Raw genomic sequence first — 20,437 nt, forward strand, 5'->3', positions numbered from 1 at the left:
GCATTTTTAAGTTCTGCCAATTCAGCTTTCATTTCTGCCCTTAGAGACTCTATGTTGCCATTAATTGATTTCTCCATTCTAGCCATTGTCTTCACAATTGCTAGCCTGAATTCCATCTCCGACGTCTTGGTTATATCTGCATCCATTTGTAAATCTGCAGCATAAGTCATGATTTCTGAGTCTTTTCTATTTTGGGGGTTCCTCCTCCTAGTCATTCTGTTGATGGGTGTTTGAGGGAATGTATAGAGTCGAAATTATTGACCAGAACCCACGCAAGATGCACCTGTTTTCTTGGGACCTTAGGGTTGCTGGCCTCTTGTTTTCCCAGCCTGTCTTCTGCGGGTGGGGCCTGCCGCGCTGTTACTCAGGCAGCCCTGTTTGGGCGGTGTTGCCTTGCCCCCCCTGTGGCGGGGGATGGGCTCAGCGGGAATCAGTCTTCAGGGCTTTTGTTCTCTGGTGGCTTTCCCTGGTGGCTTTCCGTGTCTCTTCCCCAAGTAAGAGCAGAAGAGACTGTTTCCAACCCTCTGCCTCAGAGCAGAGAGACTGCAGTCTGTTCTTCAGTGAGCTCTCCAGACCACACTGTCTCCGTTTCTGTCTGTGCTGCTATAAACTGCGCGGCCTGGATTGTGCGCCCCTCAACAGCGCCCCTAGTCCTGCCTCCAGGTCGGGGCACATCTCTGCCCTCTGCTCCCAGTTCGCATGCGTGCGATTCGCCCCTCCGGGTTTCCCTCGCAGGGGCTGCCCTAAAGTCCTTTCCCCGCCCCTACCGATCTGTGAGTCTGCTCCCCGTCCACAGCGCGTGAGGCTGTTGTTCACCGGCGGTGTAGGATCCCCACGGCCAGGCACCCTCCCGCTGTCGTTTGTCCTCTGACATCTGCTCACGGAATCACGGCTCCCTGTTTTGTACCTCAAAACCAACCGCCTGCGATGTTCTGTTTGTAGAGATCCAGATCTTCTTACATCTCAGGCTGGTTTCGTGGGTGCTCAGAGTGGTCTGGTGGATATCCAGCTCAATTCTGGGGACCAGATGAAATAGGGTCCCCTACACCTCCGCCATCTTTCCCCCCTCCCCTGTAAAATGTCCTTTAGATTCGACCTTCACAGGATTGTCCATCTACGGGAGGCAATGAGAGGCAGGAAATCTTAGCCCTCATTCTAAAAATCTGAATATGATAATGCACTGAAAGAGGAACTACTTTTTAACAAGGATGCTCTGATTTAAATATTTGTTTGTGTGTCTAATTTGGCACAAACCTGTTCACCTCTTTAGTTTCTGGATGGCTGATATTTCAGTCATTTGTGTTTGCAGGGGAGAAGACGGGGAAAAAGAAGAAAAAGCCAAAGAAGATAAGGGTAAACAGAAGTTGAGACAGCTCCACACACACAGATACGGAGAGCCGGAAATTCCCGAGTCTGCGTTCTGGAAGAAAATCATAGCATATCAACAGAAACTTCTAGTAAGATGTTCTAGAGTGAATATTGTTATTGATATATTGTGAGACCATAACAACTCAGGCCTAGTAAATACTCGTTGACCTTTCCTTGGGTGGCAATCAGGGGATCAAGTCAGTCCTACAAGTATGTTTTATTTACTCACCTGAGTGTGTTCATATTTTATAATAAATGCCTTTGGTCCGCTGTTCCCTGTCATCAAACCATAACCTCCACACGCATCCACATTACCTGAAACCATCTGATACAGTGACTGCCAACACAGGGCAACCAGTGTGTTCCCACAAAGGCTTTAGGGCAGGTTAATAAATATACTCTGCAGGACACACTGTGTGAGGGTCTGCGGTGAATGAAAGCAAAACATGACATTGAGGGTACAAGTAATTCATATTGATGTTCCAGAACTGGGTTCATCAGTTCTAGAACATCACCTTTTTATTAAAAGCCCAGTTACATAAACATTAATGTAGTGAGCCGACTTCCTATTGATAAGAAGAAGGTCTATTCAAAATTATTCTTTAAATAGAAACAAAGAAAAGAAGGGAATGAAAAGAGAGAAGACAGTTCTTTATGTAGTGTCCTATATATTTTGCAGAAGTGCTCTCCAAATGAATAAAATACATATTCGTATTTGAAAACCAAGAAAGGAGGTGTAGTTCTCTGTTCATATTCATACAAGATGGAATTCATAAAAATTTTGGTTGAAAGGCCTTTTATTATAATGTATACACTTTATCTTAAAGCAGGAAAATGTTGGGCGATGAGTGTGCAGAGTAAACCTACAAGAGATGCTAACCAGTAATGTCCGACCTAGAAACCAAGACCAACATTCCTCATAATAAAGCCATTTGAAAGACAAAATCATATTTAATGTTTAACAGCCTTTGCGAAATCAAAAAACAAGAAACTCAGTATACTATAGCCCTTCACCTAGAAGGGAAATGGAGTGTCCTCAGTAATTATATATTCTACCTGCTTATGTATAAATAAATATTACACATTCTTATATAATTTATGCAAACTTATTTTAATTAGTAGCTTCAACTATGTCTTCGTCAACTCTCTTTATTTTCCCCACATCGTTTAGTACCAACTGTCCTGAACGTAAACGTTCTGTAGATACCCCTGGATAATCACTGATTTGCTGTGTTGTGATAGTTGCCATGGTGACGGGCAGCATAGATGGTAGGGCGTGGGGTTGAACGGGCTCCCCGATAACCCACCAAAGCCCCAGTGGATTCCTGAAGACGGCGTTTAACTACAGTCGTGCAGAGCAAGTCATTGAGGTCTGTCTTCCACCGTCTGCCTCAGGGTCACGTGTTTTCTGTTTTCCTGCTTCTCTTTCCAATATGCCTTCCTCTGCCCACCATTTTGCCTACACAAGACTGATCATGGCCACATCAGGCCACCACAGGCCCCTCGTCCCCCAAACCTTTGTGACCTGCCAGCTCAGATAACCAAGGTTACCAACTCAGCCTCCCATGACCCAGTTCCGGCCTTCCACAAGAAGAACCAATGTGACTGACCTGGTTTGGCTGTGGTAGGCTGCCTTAGTCCATAAGCCATGGCAGTAAAGGCAGGGTCCTGTGTGGGAGATGACACCACCCGGATGGGGTGTGTACATGGAGACCGATAATGGGATACGTTGTCATCTTGATAGGACCTGTCATGCTAAAGCCCCTGGCATATCCTCTTGGATGCCCCATAGACCTCTCCCATTTCACAGTAAAACAAGTACTTGATATTTCCCATCGCCTTTACCTTCGACCTACTTCTCCTCTAGATGTTTTTTCTAGCCGATAAATGGCACCAACCGTTTATGGAGTTGCTCTGACCCCAAATCCAGAAGTTACTGTATCTGAGTCCTCTCTTCCTTTCCTCCCTCAAATCCAATCCAGTGGGAATTCTTCCCAGTTCTGTCTTCCAAGTACAGCCAGAATCTGCTCAGTTCTTCTGTCTCCACAGCTCCTCCCAGGCCAGGCCACCGCCCCCTGTATCACCCCTCCTGCTCTCCGGTGGTCGCTCTAATCAGTCCCCTTCCTTCCATGCTTGCCTCTTATCTGTCTCCCACAGGGCAACTGGAATAATCTTTCCAAATGATAATTTCCAGTCACATCAAGCCCTCTTCAGATCCCCCAATAGCTTGCCATCCCACCTGGAATAAAGTAATGATTCCAGTGATAATAACAAGATTAATAACTAACTTTCCCTCCTTGAACTTATCCTCAGAGCAAACCTCTGAGGAAGGTTCTGTTGTTAGGCCCACTTTACAGATGATCAAAGTGATACTACAGGAGTGGTTGCGTGCTTGTCTGCATCTGCAGTGAGTGAGTGTTGAGGGTGGGCTCCACACTTGGGCAGTGTGGCCCCAGAGGTCATAAACCAACCCATTGCACTGGAAGGAACATTACAAACTTTTATCAGAAGACTGTAAGCCTATGTCCTCCTCACCTCTCTGACCTCATTCCCTCCCACTCTTTCCTGTCCTCTCTCACTGTCCCCAAGCACACCGTCCCTTGGAACTCAGAACCTTCGTGCCCCATAACCCATGCTCTCTCTGTCTCATACACTCTCCCCTCCATTGTTCACTTGCCTTGCTGTCCCATGGTATTCAGGCCTATGCTCAAATGTTATTACCTAGAATAAGCCTTCCCTGACCCACCTATCTAAAATAGCACCCCCATTCCCTAAGCCCTTAACCTGATGGCTTTTTCTTCATAGCATTTAGCATCCCTTGAGATTATGTTTTGTTTCGTTTTATCTTTAATCTGCGGATGTGCTTCTTTATCCTTTGTGTCCTCCATGGTGGCCCAAATTTTCTTATTTGCTGTTATGTCTACAGTACCAAGAATTCTACTTGATACACAGTAGGCTCTCGAGAAATAGTTTTGGGTAAACGAAGGAATGCTTAATGTAAATTGTCTGCACATGTCAATCTCTTGATTCAGTGACCTTTTCATCATTTTTTTCACCTTCAGAACTATTTTGCTCGCAACTTTTACAACATGAGAATGTTAGCCTTATTTGTCGCATTTGCAATCAATTTCATCTTGCTCTTTTATAAGGTACGTACGTCTTCGTCTTTCAATAACCAGTATGAAACTACAGATGGACTGAATTGCATGTATAGATTTCACAGATCCACTAATGAGCGCGTCTAAACCTATTCTAAAATATGTTTTGATGAAAGAGAAAACCTAGAGGTCAAGCACATCACTGATGGTCTAGTAAGACAGGAGTAGATTTGTTCTTCCAAACTAAGTGGGAAATGCCTCAGCTGATGGGCATTTGATTCAGTGGAGGGTTTCCCCAGTGTCCCTAGCCTAATTTGGCTGAATATCTCACTTGTTACCCTATCTGGGTGTGGCATACCTTTATTACGTTAAATTCTTTGGATAATTGGGAAGGCAGCTTAGCCATCTGTTCTCCCCACCCCCAGCCCCCACCCCCGCATGCCTTAGAATCCTCATAACTCTTGCTTGGATTAGAAGGAATTTTAAAGAGTATGCTCATTATTTGCCATTGGTTTTTGAAAAGCTATCTCTTTATTTTTAGCCTTTGCTTTTAGTCTTTTCATGGGACATGGGCTTCATCTCTGGCTCTTTGCGGATAAGGCTGGGTTTCCACTGGGTTTCTTGTTTGCGCCGATATCTTAGAGGAAGCGACTGACTCTACTTTAAATGGTTTGAATCAGGTCTCCACTTCTTCTGTGGTTGAAGGAAAGGAGCTCCCCACTCGCAGTTCGAGTGAAAATGCCAAAGTTAGCAGCCTAGACAGCGGCTCGCCCAGAATCATCGCAGTTCACTACGTCCTGGAGGAGAGCAGCGGGTATATGGAGCCCACGCTGAGGATCTTAGCTATTCTCCACACAGTCATTTCTTTCTTCTGCATCATCGGATACTACTGCTTGAAAGTAAGATAGTAAGGCACCAAGGTACCCGTGTGTGTCCGTGTGTGCATGTGTCTGTTGCAGGTTGGACTTCTGGGGAAGCAGACTCTGAGATGGGCAAATTACCTGCATGAAGATTATTAGGGAATGTTCAATGAGTCAACACCTGTGGGGCAAGGGAAGGAAGCAGAATGCAACAGAGGGAAAAGTGGTGCTACCTTTCAGACACGACAGGGCCCATGCATGGGCCTCAGGCCATGAGTTGGGATGTCCCTACAGGGTTGTCTTGGGCTGGGGCATTGGAACCTGGTCTTCAGAGCTCCACGTTGGCTGCGGGCTGTCCCAGGAAGGGCAGATGGCTTTGGGCCATCTTGTTATAGCTTTCTGTCACATATTGGTAATTATTCACATAATGGCCAGTTTCACCAAAACTTAACCCCGCAGAAGTAACCCGCCATGTGTCCTAGCAGTGCTCTGGTATATTAGAGTTACAGAATACAGCATGCGGAACCTGAGTCGTTTTGATTGTCCTGTTATTAGGTACCTATCTAACACCATCGCTGGCACAAATGCTTTATAGTTTGTCACATTTCACCCAGAAAATAATACAGCTCTATCCCTAGATCCCTACCAAGAGAATAATAATATTTGGTGAATAGAACTCAAGAGTCTCTGAGTGCTCAGGGCTGCCCGTTACTTTTGCAAACCTCTTTATTTTTTCCTGGCAAGACACCTTTTCATGGTCACGCTTTATTTCGCTGTCCCCTGCCTCTGATTGTGAAACTTCTAGAAGACTTTTGAAAAACCAGAGCCTAGAGTAAAAGACTAGAATGTAAAATTTTCTTTAGAAATTCCTCTCCTTCGTTTTCTTTCCTTTGTTTTATGAGTTGGGGTAGGGGAAGGTATTCTTGAATACTTCCAAAACGTCTGCATCCTTCTCCTAGCTGTGCCTTGTGTAAAATCTGTCCAGATGAGAAGATGAGATGAATCAGTATGTTCTGGAAACATTTTGGCAAACTGACAAAGATTTTTGCTGATGCTGAGATTAAAATTTATTTCAAAATGCATGTGGACACTGAGCATGGAATCATTAAAGAGATTTCGCAAATAAAATTGCACTTTTTAGAAGCATGCATTTTGGAACATTGGTAACATTGCTATATTTTATTGTAGCTTGTTCGTGTCTCATAAATATAAAGATATATAATAAATAGGTTGTAATAAAAGATATATTGAATCCTTTTCTCTTTAATATTTAAAAGTGATTTCTTTAGTGCAAATATCTGTAAATATGTATGTGTTTAGAAACATAGGATTATATATGATATCTATTCCATTTCTGTTTTTCCTAAACCTCTAGATGTTCCTTTCTGCCTAAATATAACCAATTCATTTTCACCCAGTTTTACCTTCTTGGAAGTAATATGGGAAATATTTCTTTTTCCAAAAAGCTGTTTTGTACAGATAGTGACCACAAGAGATACCAGTAAATCTAAACTAATTTTAATGTGTTTATTTTTTCAAATGTAGGTCCCATTGGTTATTTTTAAGCGAGAAAAGGAAGTAGCTCGAAAATTGGAATTTGATGGGCTTTATATTACAGAACAGCCTTCAGAAGATGATATTAAAGGCCAGTGGGATAGACTTGTAATCAACACACAGTGAGTAAAGAATTATGTGAGACATGTCTATGCTCAAAAATTTCAAGACAAAAAAAAAAAATACTTTGCTGGAGTTCTTGCAGATTTGTCAAAAGTTTAGCAGAGGTGAATAATAGTAATATTTTCAGCCAAGAATATCAAAAGACTAAACGCTGTCAGCTTCTTAATGGATGCCATCAATTTTTTCCCATCTGCGTTCTGAATTCCTTAATCAAAAATGGCTTTGAGTCCATTTTCAAAGCACTGATGGAATGTGACATCCATTACTCAGTGTTCAGGGAAGAGTGTAGCTGGAGGTACATAACCTACAGAGCAGGGGTCTCTCCTCCAAAAGCACAGAGGAGGCAAAAATTAAGGAAAGAGTTGTAGCATTAAAGGCAAAAACATTGAATTTCATACTTTTACTGTATCTAAGTCATAAACTTGCTGTTGATACCATCAAGCAGTCGGGCATCAAACTAGTTAAGGAGGATGACCTGTAAAACTTAAGGCAGAGAAACAAATACTTTTTCTATACACTAAATATTACACTTGTGAGATCAAGACCCAAACTACTAGCTGTTGTTCCAGGTATAAATCCATCCCAGAAGTGTAACTGCCCACCACTAAAGGATTAGTGATGCAGTAGCTTTTGAGTGGTCTGTACTACTCAAGTGTGAAGTATCTTTTTATTGTCATCAGTCTTGCTTATTCTTACAAAGTTAAAATTTCTAATAAGCTGCGAGTTTTCAAATAGGGATGGTTTCTTTGTGCATTATAAATGTTTACTCTAAATGCTCAGTGTTTTTTTTATCAACTCTAGCTGTTTATACGAAGTCAAATTAAGTCTGTCCCTTTAAGTGAACTCGGTGTTAGTCAAGGTGCCAGTTTCCTGGAGGATTTGGTGCCTTGCTCAGTTTCCTTGAGGATAACTGGTGGGAATGAGATTTTTTTACTTTGTAGGAAAAACAATGACAGATTTTTAGATGCTTTAATTTTTGAACACAATTGACAAAAAAATACATTTGACATGTTATAAATGACCTATATTGACATGTAAATAAATATAACAAGACTGCTTATTAATAAATATGCTCATATTCTTCTCCATTAAAATAGTAGCCCATAGTCTTTTTGTGATTCTGCATGTATATATTGATAGCATAACCTTTAAATAATATTTGATCTACCTATGATATAGAAAAATTATGGGATAAGATGGGACAGAAATTCATTATGATTTTTGTGAATGGAAGAATGTATGTTTACATATTATTTTAAATGTGTATTCTAAATAATATATTGTTGATTATCATTTTTTCAAATGATATTATTTTACTTTTATGCTTTTATATTTTTTAGGTCATTTCCCAACAACTACTGGGACAAATTTGTTAAAAGAAAGGTAATATTTCTCAAAAGGAATGCATTCTCTGTTTCTTTCCTAGAGCACAAAAAGACTTGAATTTGATGTGGCTCATATGTAGAATGAAATATTCAGGTGTGCTTTATCTGTCAATGTCAATTTCTTTTTTTTTTTGTAAAGATTTTATTTATTTATTTGACAGAGACATAGCGAGAGAGGGAACACAAGCAGGGGGAGTGGGAGAGGGAGAAGCAGGTTTCCTGCGGAGCAGGGAGCCCGACGGAGGGCTCGATCCCAGGACCCTGGGATCACGACCTGAGCTGAAGGCAGACGCTTAATGACTGAGCCACCCAGGCGCCCCTGTCAATGTCAATTTCAAAGTGGCAGTGGAATGGAATATGAATTTCAAAAACTGCACATAAAAAAACCCATACTCTGTAGCTATAAAATAAATAAGCACTGCTTCATCCGCCTATCCTCTGACTCAGGCGAATAAACAGTGCTCAGTCCACACAGTAACAGGACTTAGTGAGAATTTTCTCTGTGATTGCTTGGGTAACCTAAATTAGCCGATGGCCATTTTCTGATAAGACAGCTATAAATCACCAGGGCTAGAATCCTGCTTTACATTACAGGAGTCAAGTCCTTGCATGACAACAAAGGATTGAGTTTTATTTACTTTATATAAACCTTAAAGATCTTTTTATTTTCATCAAGTTTTATTCTTCTGAAGCCCACTCCCTCAGAGGGTGGTAGAAGGAACACCAATACGGAGTCAGTGGTCCACTGTGGGCACCTGCTGAGTCTGATTTTGAGAGTCAAGGATCGTCTCTGCTCTTCCCACCACATAGAATTTTAATTTTAATCACATTTTCGAATGAAATAATGTATATGCCATTACTTGTATGTCATAAAATACTATGATTATACACTAGCTCCTACTTATTCTTTGAACCCTTCTAATTGCCAAACTGACCCAGCTCACCCTCTTTTCCATAATGGGTTCTAGTCCCAGGGGATGCTGTCTGGAGCGAATAGGCAGAAACACCTGCCAAATGAAGTGGTCTTGTTCCCTTGGATTTCACCAGTTCAGCGTTAGGACGGTTCGCAACAAGCAGCCGCAAATTTTGTGTTACCAGTCTGAGGGGAGATAGAAGGCTTGCACCAGGAATCTAAGTCAGATACATGATGAAACACAGTGACCTTTTTTTTTTTTTCTTAGTAACAAGACTTTCTAGTTGAGAGAAGTAGCATGTTTGTCAATTTTTATTTTGGTGCAAGTTTTTTTTTTTAAAGATTTTATTTATTTATTCAACAGAGAGAGACAGAGCGAGAGAGGGAACACAAGCAAGGGGAGTGGGAGAGCGAGAAGCAGGCTTCCCGCTGAGCAGGGAGCCCGATGCAGGGCTCGATCCCAGGACACTGGGATCACGACCTGAGCCGAAGGCAGACGCTTAACGACTGAGCCACCCAGGCGCCCCTATTTTGGTGCAAGTTTTTTGTCTCCTCGTATGACCTGGCATTTTGAGTAACATTGCTCTGCTTCCGAGCACATCCAAACTAGGCCAAAGCTTTGAAAACTTATTTTTAAATAATTTTAAATAGATAATTTGATCATTTTAGTCTCCTTAATTATTTAATGAAGAAACCGCTTTAAATTGTTAAAGCACAAGTTTCTCAGAAGGAAACTACATATTCAGTCAAATAAATAAATTGTAATTGCAGCTAGGACTATTCGTGGCATTCCTACTATGTGTGTGTTTGTGTGTGTGTGTTGCCCGATTTGTTCTCCTGGGAACAAGGTGAGAACACAATCCAGAGGGAGCAACCACTCAGCTCATCCCAGCCCATCTGTAGGGCCGTGACAATAACCCAGAACAAATGTTTTCATGAACCTTTGTAATCAGTGTTCACGGACTCTTTACTCTTTCATGTTTTCACTTACCTTGATTATATACATTTAGAGAAAGCTGATTTTTATTTTTTAGGAATTATTTGAGAGAGCGAGAGAACGGGGTGGGAGGAGGGACAGAGGGAGAGAGAGAGAATCTCAAGTGGACTCCCCGCTGAGTGTGGAGCCCCACGCAGGGCTCGATCCCATGACCCTGAGATCACGACCTGAGCCAAAACTGAGAGTCAGACCCTTAACCGACTGAGCCCCCCAGGCGCCCCTGATTTTTCTGCTAGTCCCTTCTTTTCCATTATTTCTTCATCCACTCTTTCACTGGCATTCCCTGCCTCCTTTCCCCTCAGCGGCCAGTCCTCTCTCCTGCTCTTCTTTCCTTACTCTTCCTGCTGCCCCCACTTTCACTGTGTGGGGGACTCTTCGTGGTCTGTCGGCGTTGGGCCGAGAGTGGCTGTCACAGAGCTGCACCTCCTGGGCTCAGGGGTGAGCTGTGGGCCCATGTCTATGCACCGGTCTGAAAACACGACACATGGGCCTAGCCAGGCGCATGTGGCCGAGGGAGAGAGGGGCCAGGGCGCTGAGGGGGGTTGCTCAGAAGGGATTCGAATGGTGCCCCGGAACCTATGGTAGGATTGCACTGAAGACACGAGGAGGGTGACAAGGCTCCGGGGATTCCTGAAGGGCTGCTCCAGTCAGGAAACAATGGGAGGGAGTGTTGGATGGTGGCAACTGAGACCCCAGAGGGGATGCCATCAAGAGTGGCCCGCCCGTGGTCCGTGGTGGTCTGTGCAGATCTTGGCTGCGAGTCAGGCCCCGCCTGGTAGCATTCTCACTCTGTCTCTTGCCAAGCTTAGCAACCTTGAGCATGTTCTATTTTCTAAGACACAACTTCTTTATTTGCAGAAGAGGATGCTAGTAACAGGAAACTGATATACTGTGACAATCCCATGAGGGAGAGCAGGTCAGAGTTCTTACCGTAATTCCTGGCAGAAAGTATGAGAATTTGGTTGAAGTTCCTTTCATTCCATCTTCTTCCACTTCTTATCTACTTGGCCTAACCCCTTCCTTTGGCATGCCTCCCTCAAGAAATCTTGTTCCTTTGAGAGGGTTTATCTAAAACGATGTAAGCGTGCTTTGACCTTAAGCAGTGTGATCACAGAAAAGGAGCCATAAACAAGAATTTTAAGTGAACTTGAACATACGGCAAATATGGAGTAAGTGTAAAAATAATTAGATGTTTGTATACACATGCATACAGGGGGTTAGTTAATGCACGAGGCCGGTAAAATGCTTTTATTCCTGTCCCCCAGGTTATGGATAAGTACGGAGAGTTCTATGGCCGGGACAGAATCAGCGAGCTCCTCGGTATGGACAAAGCCGCTCTGGACTTCAGCGATGCCCGGGAGAAGAAGAAGCCAAAGAAAGACAGCTCCCTATCGGCCGTGTGAGTGTTGCTTATGCCCTTTCCTATAGCTCTAGACTGAAAGGAGGAGAAATTCAGACGTCTCTGAACTTGCTACTGCACTGATTTCCTTCCCCTCAATGTCTGAGGAAGAGAGGAGGGAAACAGATGTACCTAAGGTCTGCTTTAAACTTCCGGGTATTTTCAGCTATGGAATGATTGGATTTCTTCCCTAATAATTTTGGAAGGTGACCTTTTTGTTATTTACATAAAGCAAAAATAAAGATTTGTGTTCTTAATTTGCTTTTTCTAATCCCTAAATGCCACTTAAGTCAAAGTCAAACACATGCAAAAGCACAATATTTGACTTTCTTTTCTGATGCTTCCTGCCTGAAAAGAGGTTAATCTTATGTTTTGGAAAAGGGAATTTGTGTAGCCCTTTTATTGGAAATGTTCAAAGTTCATATTCTTTTATTATAATGTGTTTCATTTAAATAGCAAAGACTCGTATGCCAGAAATACTATGTTGTCATGCTGTTACTTGGAAATTTAATTTTAAAATGAGGCACTCCTAATACCGTGCTTTAAGGGAATAATATGTAACTAGAAGGATGTGAACCAGTTGAATTGAATTTGCCTGAGATGGAATTTCACACACACACATATGTAGTGTTGAGTGTACATATATATATATATATTTTGCAAATTGGATCACCTGTAATTCTGGAATAAATGTAAAGCATACATGCTTTTAAAAATGTAATTTCTTACTGTAGCCATTTAATGATTTTAGAAGAAACACAATAGTTACCTTCCCTTTAAAACACGTCAACCTTTCTTATTTGTGTATTTATGGTCTCAGTCAACTAGGATGCGATGACTGTAGATATTTGAGGCTCTGTAGGGTAGTAGTATTTTGTCGCAGATAAATATTTTAGCTAGCATTAAAAAAAAAAAACATTTTGGCTGACCTCATTGGTCATATATTTTTTATCTATCTGAAAAGTTGTTAGGGCTACATTTTTTTTTTAAATAATATGAACTCAGTTGAAAATTAGACAAGCAAACATATGACAGAAACTGCAAGAATTTAGATCCAAAATATCACCTGGGTACTTCAAGAAAATACATGTGGGACATAAAGACTGTGTCGCTGGATAGAAATGAAGCACATTGACAGTGCTGAGAACTAAGACTCTTATGGTAGGATTTCATATAAAACGAGGACTGTGGTTGGTGCTGAGCTTTCTATTAACATTTTCAGATCTCTGACAAACAATGTAGAATCAACTAGTTTTACTGGATTATGCACTTTTCCATGGCCATATTTATGACCCTAGAACATCAGTCTGAAAAAATGGAAGGAAAGTTCAGACTGGTTTTTTGTTGGTTTTTGTGGGGTTTTTTTTTTTTTTTTTCCACTATGAACAGTTTTAAATGGGGAATTTTTCATTATTTCACCTAGGAAATGTTTGCAAGTTTGACTCCTCACAAAGTATCAAGAAATTAATATGGCATTAGTACCTTTATTTTTTTCTTAGTTTTTTTTTCCAGGCATTAATACCTGTAAATATGGATAATGAAATTAGAAGAATACACATCTAGTAAATAATGTTTACAACTAGGAAAGAGTTACAGGTAGTGTTTATTTAAAACATTTAGAAAGATCTTTAAAAGATTATCTGGTTTGTATATTAATATTATCTTAATGTGAACGTTTGAATACAAGCATGATGCATGTATCTGTTTGCACACGTATTTGCCAATCAAATATATAGGGCTTGTCAATCAAATAAATAGGTGGCCAGATTACCTCCTGGGGATAGAAGGGCTGCCTGCAGCCTACATCCTTTCATTTCATTTGTGTCATATCTCAAAACCATCTAGCAAAACTCCTCAGCTTCTGGCTTATAGTTTCCCCCTGAGCCAAGCACTGTGGTGAGATGAATGGGTGCCCTGGCTGGCCTAGGTCAGCTATGGCCCATCCCTGGGGGTCAGCCCCACCCAAACATCAGTACTGCCAAGATTGGTGAGAAAAGTGTCCCGCACTAGGAAAAGGATATGCTTCTTCATGATGTTGATAGCAGACCTTGATAGGAATGAAAAAAAATGAGAACAGTGTTTTAAATAAAGTAAGAAACTGCCATAGGACATTCAAGCATCCTGATAGAAGTAGTTATTTTTAGATTGCTTTCATGGAAATAATCATGCTCTTGAGCATTTTACCACATTTTTTCCCCATCTTTTTCTTTAATATAGTTTTATATTGAAACCCATTGTAAACATTCATGGAACTTTAAAAAATATTCTTTAGCAGGGGTGCCTGGGTGGCTCCGTTGGTTGATCATCAAACTGTTGATTTTGGCTCAGGTCATAATCTCAGAGTTGTGGGATCGGATCGAGCACTGTGTAGGGCTCCATACTCAGCAGGGAGTCTGCTCAAGATTCTGTCTCTCCCTCTGCCCCTCCCCCCACTGTCTCTAAAATTTTAAAAAATCTTTATTAAAAAGTGTTCTTTAGTAATAAAATTGATTATAGCTCAAAGATAACTTTATTTCCTTAAAATAAAAAGTCCTGGGGCACCTGGGTGGCTCAGTCGGTTAAGTGTCTGCCTTCGGCTTAGGTCATGATCCCAGGGTCCTGGGATCAAACCCCACATCAGGCTCCCTGCTCAGTGGGGATTCTGCTTCTCCTTCTCCCTCTGCTTCTCTCCCAGCTTGTGTGCTCTCTTGCTCACTCTCTCAAATATTAAAAAAAAAAAAGTCCTGGGCTAAAGTCAATAAAACTTTGGGGGCAGAGTCTCCTAAGAAGTCAGTTTTGATTGGCAATGATTGATCCTAGCATTTATAATTTAAGATTGGCCTTCTTAAAAGAAATGACTAAAGAAGTAACCAAAGACTAAAACAGTAAGTCTAGAGAAGCCCTTTTGAAAATAATGCTAATATTGTGTTATATTAGTTACCTGGAATATTGGAAAGGTGAACAAAGGTATAAATCAGTGTCAAGTTCTGAAAAAAAAATTAGAAAGTATATACGTGTATTTAATCTGCAAAGATCATGAATATTTATGCTAAGATTTATTCACTCAACATGTATTTATTGAGACATTCCATGTATGATATAATGTGCTTGGTGGGCTAGGGAGCTCACAGATTAGGGGGGAAAGGCATAAATGTATACATAGATACCTACACACCCACGACCACACAATAATGTGAGAAATCATAGTAAGTCTAAGTCTACAAGGTGCTCTGGGAACCAAGGGGAAGAACTGAATCCCTTCTTGGGTAGAGAAGGCTTTTGAGAACAAAAGGAAACACAAACAAGATGAAAAAGGCCTTTCATTGGCAAATTAAGTACAGTTGTAAAATGAATGTGCCTGTTTATGCAAGTTTTTATTCGTGTAAGTAAAAATTATTTTGTTGGAATGCATTTACCAATGTATAATGAAAGCTAGTGAGCACACTTGATGCACCCATGTTGGTTAATTTGGCAGAGTTTCCAGGAATCATTCTCACATAAGAAGTGAGTTTACCTTATATGTAATGTAGAACAAGGAAGGGCTATTCTTAAATCATAGAGGTTGAAGGTGGTGATGTTTTGTTTTGTTTTCCAAGATCCCTCTGAAAAGGCATCTCAAAACCCTGGAACACATCATCCATCAGCCCCTCCCTTGGCGCCCGGGAAGGAACCGATTTCCCAAGATGGTTGTCAGTCCCATCCCCTGGAAACAATGCTGGCAGCCTCTTGCAGTCCTCTGAGTCTCTGATGCATGTGCATATCTACAAATTCTTCTTCTTTGTCTTTCCAGACTGAACTCTATCGATGTGAAGTATCAGATGTGGAAACTAGGAGTCGTCTTCACTGACAACGTAAGCCCTCCTTCATTTCCACAAAGTATACCACACTCACATTAGATGAATCTGCTGGGCTTCTGCAGATGAATCCCAGTTACTTAAGAAAGTAATCAAGTATCAATTCATTTAATACAGATCATTACTTGACAATGACCCAGGGAAACACAGGATTAATTAGCCGATCTCTCATTCCATTTCTTTCAATAGCCAAAAGATTAACATGAAATATATTTATACAAGAAAAATTTGAAACTGAGATGCAAATTCATGTGTATTTTCATTTAGGTTTTAGTTGGGCAGTGGCATACTTCAAAGTTTGAGATGTTAAAATGAAAGTTCTAAATAAAAAAAATTTAAAAACATTAACTGTGATAAATTTAAGTTTCCCCCAATTAAGTATGTTGGAACTATTGTATTTCTTGTTCTTGATTGATCCTTCTTTTCTCAAAGAGCCTAGGAGCCTATGAACTAAACATAGGGCCCAAGCATATGTACAAATATAAGGAAAAAAATCACCTAGTACTAAAAGCCACCAGCTGTCAGCTCAGTCAGTCACATTTTACGACCCTGGCTTGCTCAGTAGCTGTACATTTTTGACTTTTAGAATTTTCAGTTTAAAAAATTGTTACCATCACTCTTTTTTATGCTCCCATTTGCTGTCTATGGGAAGTTGCTGGAGACAGTCATGAAACTGCTGGATGGATCAACTATACATTTTTTGCTGTGGGGTCTCAGCTCATCTCCTGCTGGCTCATAATCCTCTTACCATCCTCACACACCTGTGAAGGGGAATGTACGAACAAACCCAAAGGCTTAGCCCTAGGCCTTCCACTGTTTTTGCTTTTGTGCTTTCTCCCTTGGACATCTCAGTTAGTCTCAAAATGTCACTCTAATTAGCACTGACTTTTATAATGAACGTTAGTTCTATTCTCCTAAAGGCACATGACACCTCCCAAATTCTCCCACCTCTATCCCTATGCCTACCACACCCAACCATGGACCCAGAACTCTTGAGTCTCTTAGCGAACTCTCCAAAGAGCTCATAAGCAAGTCTTGTAAGTATCCTTTGGAACTGTCAACTGTTAATAAGATGTCCTATGGACTAATTTCTCATCTAATAATGGAAGCATTCCCTTGGGTCAAAAGACCACCTCATCTCCAGCAGTAGTGTTTTCCATTCAAGCAGCCCCACTGACTTGGCCTCTGCCTGTGAAGGTCAATCTTCCTTGACCTCCTCATATGCCACAGTACTTGCATCGTGCATAATACTCATCTTGCCATGCAGTTTTCTTGTCCTCCAGAGAATTGGGGCATGGACAGACTTCTTCAGACTTTAGTATTCTGATATATCATTCATCCTCCTGCAGTTTCATGGCTTCTGTTTGGCCAGTCACCTCTCAATATGTCTTCAATCTTCAATAGTTTCTGTCTGAAACACAGTGGGGGTTACCAGATGCAGTACAAGATTCCTAGTTAAATTTAAATTTCAGATAACTAAATGTAGACACTTGTGTATTTATATTCACAAATAAATATATCTCAAATATTGCATGGGACATACTTAATCTAATAATTACTTATTCTTGGGGCACCTGGCTGGCTCAGTTGGTGGAGCATAGGACTCTTGATCTTGGGGTTGTGGGTTTGAGCCCCACCCTGGGTGTGGAGATTACTTAAAATCTTCTCTTGCTCTTTCTTAAATAAACGAATAAAATCTTTAGAAAAAAAGGGGGGAGGTTGCCTGGTGGCTCAGTCGGTTAAAAATAAAACCTTAAAAAGTAATAATAATAAAAGTTAGTTCTTCTTTACCTGATGTTCTGCTGTAACTGGGCAGCCTGTGTTTTTATTTGCTAAATCTGGCTGTCTAAGCAGAGGCCCTGTGTAGTCTACACTTGTATCTTTGGCTCAGCTTATCACCTGTATTAGGCCTCTCACTCATATTATGCACACAAACTTGTCCTTTCTCCTCACCCTTTGCATTTCTTAATAGCCTGCTAGATGTGTCCATCCAGATGTCCCGTGACAAATGTATCCTCCCCTCTCCTCCCCACTAAAAGCAGTCCCCTATCTGCCATTGCCTCTTTCTCTCAGTATCTTGTTCTTCTAAACTCACATGACCAGCTTGGACTCCTCCTTTTCCTTCAATGTATACATTTAATTATGTGCCTAATTGGATTGTTTTTCTGTCCTCTGTGATTCTGCCTTCTGCGCTGGCCACTTCTGCTGCCAGTCGTGGCTCTCGTAACCTCACCCACCTGTGGGGTCGGCCAGTGGTGTCCTACCGTAATGGCTCTGCCCCTTACACCTTCTTTTAGGAAGGAGCTTGACCGGAGTGAGCTCACTTTCCTCATTTGTAAATCTGGGGCTAAAACTGCCTACTTACCAGGGGTCTTGCTAGAATAAAATGAGACACTGTATGTGCAAATATATGGGGCAGTGACCAGCACTTGGTAGGTGCTCAAGACACGTTCATAAGATGCTGCTTTTCATACACCATTATTCTATACAATGCTCCAGGGGCTCTCATGGGCCAACAGATGTGCCCAGATCCCTTCACTTGGCCTTAAAGCCTTCCAACCCTGCTGTACATTTCCAGACTCTCATCTCCTGAAACAGAAACTCACTCTCAAGCCAAACTGTCATTCTTGAGCACATTCTCCAGTCTTATCTCAGTGTCTGTTTTCAAATACTGTTTTCTTTTTTTCAGCCCGATTTCTAACTTCAGCCCCAAGCTGCCCATAAAAACTCTGTACTCCCTCAGCCCCCTCTGTCTTGTTTTTGTTCTAAGGTCTAAGATATATTCTGGTCAAAATGAAGGTTTCCACCCCTCCCCAAAATACGTAGCTCCCGACCCCACTGGCAAAACATGCCTTTTGCCCAAGAGACTGTAATCCAAAAAGTAAGCATGATCACAGTATCTTCCTTCTACTTTATTCATTCCCCTCCCCTCAAAAATATATACATTTTCTAGCCTCTGTGAAGTTAATCCCTCACATTGATTATAATCAAGATTTCTACAGATAGTACCAATTGTATCATTAGGTTTATTACAGCGTTCAGTGACATTAAATAGTATTTGCATTTTCTCCTCGACTTGTTTTGGTTCACGTAAAGTGAGATGCTTGGTTAAGAAGACACTACATATAATCTCTTGTAACTAGTAGGTCTCAACAAACACTGATTTAGTGAGTAAGTAAATGAAAAATGAAAGAGGAAGGGAAAAGAAGGAGGGAAAGTTGATTGGTTTTTGGTTGACTGTAGAGCAGGGGCTCCCAGCGGGGGCAGTTTTGTCCCCCAAGTGACATTAGGCAATGTCCGGGGACATCTTTGGTGGCCAAGGCTAGGGAGGAGGGAGCTCCTGGCATCTGGTGGGTAGAGACCAGGGTTGTCACTAACCATCCTACACGGATGGTCCCCCACAATGAAGAATTATCCAGTGTAAACTATCAGTAGTGCTGAGGTGGAGATCCCTTGCTATTAAATATGAAGTCAATAAAACTTTCTCTGTGGGAAAATTCACAAGAACACCCTCTCTGATATAAAGGAGAGAATGACTTTGAACCTCTCAGAACAAACTAAAGGAAAATAAAATATACAAACTGATGTAACTAATTAGAATGATATAAAGGTATAGACTAAGAAGGGAGTAAATGAAGTGATTATAGTAGAATGAAATCAGAGTAGCTTTTGACAATAGTCACTCATTCTATTTTCTGATATGCTTCCCTCCTGTTTTGTCTTCTCAGTCCTTCCTCTACCTGGCCTGGTATATGACTATGTCCGTTCTTGGACACTATAACAACTTTTTTTTTGCTGCTCATCTTCTTGACATTGCTATGGGATTCAAGACGCTAAGAACCATCTTGTCATCAGTAACTCACAACGGCAAGCAGGTAAAAGTTGATCTCTTTTCCCTCCTGCAAAAACCAAAAAAATCCAACAAATAATATACTAACCCAAATAAACCCAACCTCCAATGGCAATATGCAGTTGTAAAGATTTTTGTGAATGGAGGATCTGCACTTTTTCTTTTATAAACCATGAGGATTATTAGTTGAGGAGTTCCCTAAACCCACATTCAAGTCTTGGCTTGACCGATTCGCTGAGTGACCTTGGATAACTTATTTAACATTTTAAAATCTCTACTCATTTTGTCAAATGAATACAATAAAAGTACATGCCTTTTAGAGTTTTGGGGAAAATTAAATAAAAACATAAATGTGCAGTTGTTAGCACAAACCCCGGCACATAGGAAACACCCCCAGGAAATAGTTAATTTTTCCCAATATGATATTTGCTCCATTTGATACTATAGGGAACCAAAATGTGTTGTAGCATCCTGAGGCACTAGTTGTAATAGTAATAAAACACAAGATGCCACATTCTTAATTTAATGTAGTATTTCAAAAGTGGGTATCTAGGTATTCTTTTCTCCACTTTTAAACTGAGCAGAAAAAATAATGTTTCATACTTGACAGGGTCATACTTAGAGTACTTATGTAATAATGGCTTAGTTCCAGATAATCAATTTATGTTTTAATGGAGCCCAACTGTAATGTGAAAACTTTCATTATTAATAAACTTACTGTAGAAGCATGTATTAATTGATTCATTCTCTATCAAGTGTCCACTGGGAGAGATAACACATTCTATGTCAGTTATTTGGCTTAATAGAGTCCTTTTCCAGAATTTTATAATCCAGCATATTTTTAAGTCCATGCCCACTGTTAAATTCACATGATTCAGTTAAATTATCATGATCTTTAGTTTCCTAAATTTCAACACATTGTTCTTATATATGCCACTTTAGTTTCTGAATGTTTGACATTAGCAAAAAAGTGTACTATGCTTATTCGTTCACAGTATTGAGTTCCTAATATATTTAAAGAACTGGAGATGCTGAATCTATTGTGTATTTTCACACA

General features: G+C 40.9%; 1 protein-coding gene across 1 annotated transcript in view; it reads left to right on the forward strand.

Moving 5' to 3' along the window:
• The window catches only part of RYR2 (ryanodine receptor 2), a 652,366-nt gene that overhangs the window by 616,382 nt on the left and 15,547 nt on the right, over positions 1 to 20,437 (forward strand). Inside the window, exons 93-100 of the mRNA XM_081824340.1 lie at positions 1,310 to 1,457; positions 4,431 to 4,517; positions 5,147 to 5,365; positions 6,872 to 7,002; positions 8,344 to 8,386; positions 11,564 to 11,697; positions 15,467 to 15,527; positions 19,259 to 19,405. Coding sequence (XP_081680466.1) covers positions 1,310 to 1,457; positions 4,431 to 4,517; positions 5,147 to 5,365; positions 6,872 to 7,002; positions 8,344 to 8,386; positions 11,564 to 11,697; positions 15,467 to 15,527; positions 19,259 to 19,405 — 970 coding nt within the window. The remainder of the gene's footprint in view (positions 1 to 1,309; positions 1,458 to 4,430; positions 4,518 to 5,146; positions 5,366 to 6,871; positions 7,003 to 8,343; positions 8,387 to 11,563; positions 11,698 to 15,466; positions 15,528 to 19,258; positions 19,406 to 20,437) is intronic.

The sequence above is a fragment of the Leptonychotes weddellii genome, chromosome 6, assembly GCF_054177405.1.
Source record: "Leptonychotes weddellii isolate Sample4059 chromosome 6, ASM5417740v2, whole genome shotgun sequence".
Taxonomy (NCBI): domain Eukaryota; kingdom Metazoa; phylum Chordata; class Mammalia; order Carnivora; family Phocidae; genus Leptonychotes; species Leptonychotes weddellii.